Genomic DNA, 8,017 nt, shown 5'->3' with positions numbered 1-8,017 from the left:
AATCAGAATTCCAAATGAGATCCCCACATTGGATTTGGTTGTTTTCTTTCTAAGTGTCATTTATTCTATAACCTGCCTCCACCCACCCTCCTCCCCCACCCGATCTACAGGTTGTCACCATTTCTCTTTTCAGGGTGCTAATTTCCAGGTATTCAATAACTTACTCAAGTTAAAACACCATGAAACCAACCACATCATTTAGATATACTATACAGAGCAATGATCAGAATTCCTTCTTTGAGCTAGAATATATAAGCAGAGAGGCAGTGCCTTTAAGGAGAGATCAATATGGCTTCTGTGACTTATTAGCAACATGACCCTGGGAAGGTAATTTATTCTGGCCTTTAATGTCTCATTAAAATCTAAAAGTATGCACCTTTAAAAATAACTTCTACTTAACACAGGTCAGCCTTCTTGACTATTTTAGTACTTTTTTTTACGCTCTAAAAATCTTCTGAACACCAAATCTTACAACCTTACGTAAGACTTAACTAAAAACTGAAATAAGCTCTCTGAACAGGACCCCTGAAGCCCAGGGGTTGGCAAACTGCAGCCCACAGGCCAAATCCAGTCCTCGGCCTGTTTTTGGATGGCCTGCTGTCTCTATTTGGCCCAGTGAGCTAAGGTTGGGTTTTTTACATTTTTAAATGAGTTGTTTAAAAAAAGGAATGGAAGCATGTGACGGAGACTATATGCAGCCTACAAAGACTAAAATGTTTACTATCTGGCCTTTTACAGAAAATGCTTTCTGACCCCTGCTTTAGCCCATTCAAAAAACAACAGGAAACAGTAATAACAACGGCTAACGTTTACTGCTGGGCATTGTTCTAAGCACTGACATCCCACCTACCTATATGGTAGGAACCATATCCCCATTTTTACCGATGAGGAAGGCACAGGAAGTAAGGTAACTTGCCCTGCTGGCCACAGGACTAGGGTTAAGTGGCAGAGACAGGATCTGAACTCAGAGCCTTTGCTCTTAACCATTATGCTAGAAACTAACATCAGATACTTAACATATGTTACCTGAGTGACTGAAGGATGGCATTCATAAAACACGTGTTCCCCAAATTCCGAAGGCCTGTGGCACAGATGGCAGTGGTGCTTCCCTGTAAAATGGGACAAGAAGACAGGCCATTAGTAGCACCAAGAGAAGGTCAACTATTTCAAAAAGCAAAGCAAAGCAATAGACTCTATTTGAAAGTCTAGCAACAAGCCAATTTGGAACTGGTCCTTTTCTGTGCAACTAATACTTCCAACAAATACTTTCTCATCCCTATGTAAGTGTCTAGATATTTTTAGAAGGCTGTTTCCAATGCTGGGATTGCTCTAAACAGGAGTAGCTTAAGGAGTTCATGAGAAATCAGCATTAATAAGCACCAAAAAGCACCACTGCAAAAACAAAACAAAACCATGGAAAAATCCTTAAAGGAAACAAAATTTAAGCCTGACTGCCTTTACAATACTCTATTAGAACTACTAGAAATTGAAAATATATAAATATATATGCTCTGAAGTATTTTTGTCCCCAAACTTTTAACTTTAAGTCGCGCATAAATGATCAAGCCATGTTTCCCCAGCGATAGTATATAAACCTGGAAAAACTATGCGAACTTCTCTTAAAGACTCCAGCTTGGCTTTCTGATTAGCTCCGTAAATGCACTCTGACATGTGAACGCTACACTCGGAGGGAAATGTACTAATCCTACCCAAAGCATCTCTGCCCACAGTGCAGACAGCTGTGAGAGTACGCCTGCTCTTCCTCCCGCCACATCCTAATGCTTTAGTTAAGTGTCTGTCTGCACATAGTTAGCACGGCAGTAGCGGGATGGATTCGGGGTACACATACAGCTTTATCGCAAAATATGTAGGAATCTTCAAAATTTTGTGAATCCACTGATGGCATGTACACTGTTATAAGAGACGTAGGTCAGAATGAGGAAGCATAATCTTTTAAGGTGAAATTGTATTAATGAATCCTAAGAAATAAAATTTACTAAAATTTCAGAACCATGTAACTTGCACTAGCGACCTGTAACAGAAGGAAGCAAGGATCTCTGGGATCCTGCAGAAATGAACTCATCAGGTACATGAGTAGGTGTTCAGAGCAAACTGCTCTGAAAGGCAGAGGAGCACAGCAGTAACTTTAATGGCAGGAAGACATTAACAGATGTACTCACGGGGTACTTAGTCACATCAAGAATCATTAGCACAAGTGGCAATCACTTTGGAAAATACTCTAAATCCCAGACATACATTTATAAAAGTTAACAAGGCAACGTTACATGTTAGCATTGTAATAAAACAGCGACTAGATCTCAAAGCTCTCATTTTGAACAAATTTTAATTACTTACATTTACTTTTAATAGCTTGCTGTTTAGTGATGAATTTTCCAAAAGTTTTCTTTTCCTATGTCTATCGGCTGTGAAAGCTGAGCTATTAAAACACAAACACACAAACAGATGGTCAAAAAGGCCTTCATGTAGACAGGCGACCCTGCAGGTTAGAGAGGAATCTCCAGATGCCCCGAGGGACTAGGGCACGGCGCCTGCCTGGCTGCTCCATCAGCCCGTGAAGTGATCCATTAGGCTCACAAGGGCCCACAAGTATTTAAAGTAACTGAAGAGTCCACTTCCCTTGGAAATCCCATTGCTTTCCGTGCAGTCCACCGCTCCTCCAGCAGGGGTGGGAGTGCTTCCCAGAAAAGCTGGCCCGGGAGATGGAGACTGAGAGACACCCCCTCTCCACCACCACTCTATCTGCCTAATCAACTGAGAAGCTTCAAAAATGAGAAGACGCACTCCTCCCAACAAAAGGGAAACCGTGGTCTGATACGATTATTCTAAGATTTAACATTAAATCGCAAATAATATGCTGCTTCTTTCTTAATTTTGATAAAGATATGTTTTGGTCATTTGTCTTAATAGATTATGGTATAATCTGGGTTCAAGAAATGATAAATAAAGTATAAGTACATAATATTAAATTATATGAATTCATTTGTTTCAGCTATGCTGCAATGGGTATTCTAAAGCAAAATGTATTAGCACAAAAATTCTGAATTAAAATCATTATTCAATATTTTTCTTGATCAAATAGACACTTTGTTTAAAATTTATCAGAAAGTAGTTCCTATCATCAAAGGGTCACTTTAAAATTATGCATCAGGAGAAGTAATCTAAAGGAAATAAAAATTATGGTTAAACAACACAGGCTTCTAAACCTGACAATTCTTCCCCATCTTCTAGAAGTACCCGGCTAACCTAAAGGAAATCCATAATTATTTTTCTTTCCAACATTTCCAAATGAGATATAATATCTTTGGAGCATCAGTCAGTTGCTTCAAACCTAAAAATATGCTTCAAAAACATGACTTCAGAACTCTGTGTACGTATCTCTCTGTGTACTGGTGATTCCAAGGAAAAAGGAGAGCAAATTCCATATATTACCGTGGTAAATTATTCCCTCACAAATTCTGTAAGTGAAGAGGTTGAATCATAAGCATAGTATATGTACACTTAGCAACAATGTCTAGAAGTTAACTTTCAGTTTTGATCTATATAAATAAAGCACTTAGCTTTTTAAAATAGAAGTTTTTAAATTTTACCCTCAGTGTTTCCCAGAGAGGCAGAATTCTCTATCTAGATCCACGCTAATATACTAGCCACATGTAACTATTTAAATTAATTAAACTTAAATACAATTAGCAACTCAGTTCCTCAGTTGCACTAGTCACTTTTCAAGTGCTCAACAGCTACATGTGACTCACGGCCACTGTATTAGACAGCAGAGATTACAGAACATTCCCATCACTGCAGAACATCCTAACGGACAGCACTGCTCTAGATGATATGTAGAATAGTCTAAAATTAATAAAACACAAATGTAATCATTATTTTTAAATTGTAGCTGAAGTGGTCAGTGGAAATAAAAGATTTGATAACTGCATGTCATGGATTGAATTGCATCCCCCCAAAATATGTGTCAACTTGGGTAGGCCACGATTCCCAGTATTGTGTGGTTGTCTTCCATTTTTGTGATCTGATGTAATTATCCTCCCATTTTGAGATGTGTTGTAAATACTAACCTCTATATGTTACTAAGGCAGGATCAGTGTAGGTTGCATCTTGAGTAACAGCCTTACAAGAGGGTCACAACTTTTATCTTACCAGAGATACAAGGAGAGAAGCAAGCTGACACAGGAGGGACTTCACCACTACCAAGAAAGAAGAGCTAGGAGCAGAGCACATCCTTTGGACCTGAGGTCCTTGCACTGAGAACTTCCTAGACCCAGGGGGAAGACTGATGTCAAGACACATGGAGATCTCCAAGGAACACCAGGCTCACAAATGTTGAAAGGAGACAAGGACCTTCTTCCAGAGCCAACAGAGAGAGAAAGCCTTCCCCTAGAGGTGGTGTCTTAAATTCAGATTTCTAGCTTCCTAAACTGTGAGAGAATAAATTTATGCTTGTTAAAGCCATCCACTTGTGGTATTTTTGTTATAGCAGCAATAGATAACTAAGACACTGCATAACACATGCAGGTTCTTAAATGCCCTCTTTTCCCTTTGGCTTCGTTCTGATTTATTGGGGATTGAGATGGTAGTCTTTTCTTAGAGAAAACTGTAAGTGGCAGAAAAAATATTCTGCTATATTCTTTCTATAACAAAGAATCAAGTTAGTAAGATATTCACAATGACAACACCATACCAAAGACTGATGTTACATAAGTCACTGCAGGAATCTCCTACTTGACAGTTAACTGTGAGCAATTTCAGACAGTGGTATTTTGGATCTGTCTCTCTGTCCCTGTGTTTCCAATCCTAGTTAGGGCTCATGGCACTGAGTTCAGATTAAAAGAAGGGGTGATCACTTTAGAGAAGAAAAGAGTCAAAAGACGACAAGCCAAAAAACACTTAAATCCAATGTGTTTCAATTCTTTTAATTTTATAAAGAAATGAATGTTCTTTTATCAGTTTTATAAACTACTGAATCAATGAGACAGGCATAAAGACTCTGGTTAACTAAAACCATACAGTGCTTTCTGTGAAGAATTAGCTTTATGTTATCCCCTCAGTATATAAATTTTAAAATAGTCTATTTGCTTTACATTTAAGTTTGCTAAGGGACCCCTGCTTTGGGCATGCTCTCACAATAACTTTGATACATCACCTGCCAGGATAACTTAGATGGCCCCTAATAATCTGGGATGACTTACATATATTTCACTTGAGTCAGCGGTCATTCCAGAGCCAGGGCTCTCTCTATGGTAGGTCAATGGCTATTTGGATTTCTGTTTATTGCTTGAATTTTGGGTTCAGTGAGTATTACATAAGTAATCTATTTGGCTATAGCAAGAAAAATCTATTCACATAAATAATTTCTGGACGATGACACAGCACTTCACAGTTCTTTGTAACTTCAGGTGATATACTGCCCCTCTACTAAAAAGGAAAAGTAGAACTAGGATCCTGTGCTATCATACAGATGCCAAGTGGACAATTACACGATCATTAAACCTAACTGCCCTTAAAAATAATGCCTAAATCTTAGTGTTTCTAAGCAGACCTCATAATACACTTGACATGGATTTTCTATTATCAAAGATAATCCTATAATGATTTCATGTCTGTTTTCTGCCCTTTCTTTGTACCCACAAATTCCTCCTTGCAAACAAACAAAGTGGCTTATAAATTGGAGGGTAATAACTAAAAAACTCTTCAGCCTTTAGATATGGTTTATGACAAATATTGCAATGAAATAAATGCAGAGCTATGACCATTAACTATGGATAAAGTTTCAAATATCCAAACCCAAGGTTTATTTAATTAATATTTCAATCACATGAAAAACACGATTAAATCACTCACTGCTAGTACAACTGTAAAATGGTGCAGCCACCTTGGAATACAGTTTGGAGGTTCCTCAAATAGTTAAACATAGAATTACCATAAAAAAACGAAACCAAATCTGTTGCCGTCGAGTTGATTCCAACTCATAGTGACCCCACAGGACAGAGTAGAACTGCCCCACAGAGTTTCCAAGGAGCACTTGGTGGATATGAACTGCCGACCTTTTGGTTAGCAGCTGTAGCACTTAATCACTATGCCACCAGGGTTTCCAGAATTACCATATGACACAGCAATTCCACTCCTAGGTATATACCCAAAAAACTGAAAGCAGGAACACAGATACATGTACGTCAACATTCAATGCAGCATATTATTCCACGATGAAGAAAAACAAAGCCCTGATACACGCTATGACATGGACGAACCCTAACAACATTAAACTGAGTGAAACAAGCCAGTCACAAAAGGACAAATATTGTACGATCCCACTTATATGAAATATCTAGAACAGGCAAATGTAGAAGGACCAGAGTTTATTAGTGGTTACCAGGGGTGTGGACAGGGGGAAAAGAAGAAGTCGTTGTTAGGGGACACTGAGTTCTTTTAAGGGTGATGGAAAAAATCTGGATACAGATAATGGTAATGGCTGCACAATATGACGAATAAAATTAATGTCACTGAATTGTCCATGTAAAAAATGTTTTGTTATGTACACATTTACCACAATTAAAACAAAACAAAAACCCGGATAAAGTAAGAAAGATATGGAGCTCATAAACAAAAATCCCACCCCAAAATTTTAAAACACCCCTCCACCCATCCTATTCCTTGTCCTTCCCAAGGCTATTACTTACTTTTCCAAGTTCTGTAAGTGTTCTCGGACTTTCTGTACCAGTCCCAGCTTGGTGTCGTTAACCACAAAATCATCACAGCGATAACTGCAAGGAAAATATTAATCAATGTGTGTAAAGAGTCTGAGGAAACCACAGTGAGGAAATCACTGAAAGGCCCCGCTGCTGCCAAGACCATCACATGGCTCTGCGGGCAGTTACCGTTGGTGGCAAGTTTAAAGAGGACTTGGAATCCACAATGGAATGCTTTTTAAGAGCCTTTTTAAAAAGCCACGTAGGCAATGAACACTAGCTTCTTTTCACATTTTTGTTCAAAAGCTCTTCAATTTCTCCTCCTAAAATGAAATAAACTGTTACATGTGTTAAATTCCTTTTAGTGATGCATAATACATGGAAAATGAAATAAAAAGCAGCAATTCTATTCACACAACGTTAAACCTAAAGCTTTAAGGGATACTTCTCAATCAAAATTAATGGGGAACTTGGAGGGAGGAGAAATTTCAGTGAAAAACAAGGAAAAGTAGTTAACAATCTCTAGGAATATTTGAATTTAAAAAAACCCTAAACACAAAGCTGTACATCTTAACCATAATTTAATTAAAATAAATTGAATTCAGATGAGTTGAGGAAGTGACTCTTTTCATCCTGAGGTGCTAGAAACGAAGGTATCAAACACTGGCTATGTCTTTAGAAAACCGAAAACTGCCTTGAAGATCTCTAAGGCTTTTTAAAAAAACTGACACTGCGTGTGTATGTTTCAACAAGTCAGTAAGCAATCAGGGTAAGGAATAACACATAATAAATTTTAACTCGTACAGTAGCATCAGTTTTTTCCTGGGATAAGGCCAATTTTAACACAACAACTCAGTATGTAGCTCTGTATAAAACCACTTGTTATAACTACTGGGGAATAACGACAGAAAGACTGCCGTTCTGGGCAAACAATACTTGGAAAGCATAGCAATTAGTGAAAATTAGGTCATCTCTAGCAGAATCCAAAAACATTTCTTACACATCTGAACCCAGCCTTTAAAAAATGAGGAGTTGGAACAGACACTTCACCAAAGAAGAAGACATTCAAGCAGCCAAGAGACACATGAGGAAATGCTCGCAGTCATTAGCCATTAGAGAAATGCAAATTCAAAGCACAATGAGATACCACATCACCCCGGCATTACCGGCACGAATCAAAAACACTGGAAATAGCAAATGTTGGAGGGGCTGCGGGGAGATCGGAACTCTTATGCACTGCTGGTAGGAATGCAAAATGATACAACCATTTTGGAAAATGATATGGCACTTCCTTAGAAAGC

At 38.3% G+C, this 8,017-nt stretch overlaps 1 protein-coding gene across 3 annotated transcripts in view; it reads right to left on the bottom strand.

Moving 5' to 3' along the window:
- Positions 1-8,017, bottom strand: part of USP3 (ubiquitin specific peptidase 3) — an 89,450-nt gene that overhangs the window by 32,438 nt on the left and 48,995 nt on the right. For all 3 annotated transcript variants that reach the window (XM_004374644.2, XM_023729705.1, XM_023729704.1), the window contains 3 exons: positions 6,708-6,791; positions 2,356-2,437; positions 1,027-1,109 (listed from right to left, as the gene is read on the bottom strand). In XM_004374644.2, the coding sequence (XP_004374701.1) occupies positions 1,027-1,109; positions 2,356-2,437; positions 6,708-6,791 (249 nt within the window). The remainder of the gene's footprint in view (positions 1-1,026; positions 1,110-2,355; positions 2,438-6,707; positions 6,792-8,017) is intronic.

Source organism: Trichechus manatus, unplaced genomic scaffold (genome assembly GCF_000243295.1).
Source record: "Trichechus manatus latirostris isolate Lorelei unplaced genomic scaffold, TriManLat1.0 scaffold00030, whole genome shotgun sequence".
NCBI lineage: Eukaryota > Metazoa > Chordata > Mammalia > Sirenia > Trichechidae > Trichechus > Trichechus manatus.
This window is presented reverse-complemented; position numbering and strand designations above follow the sequence as displayed.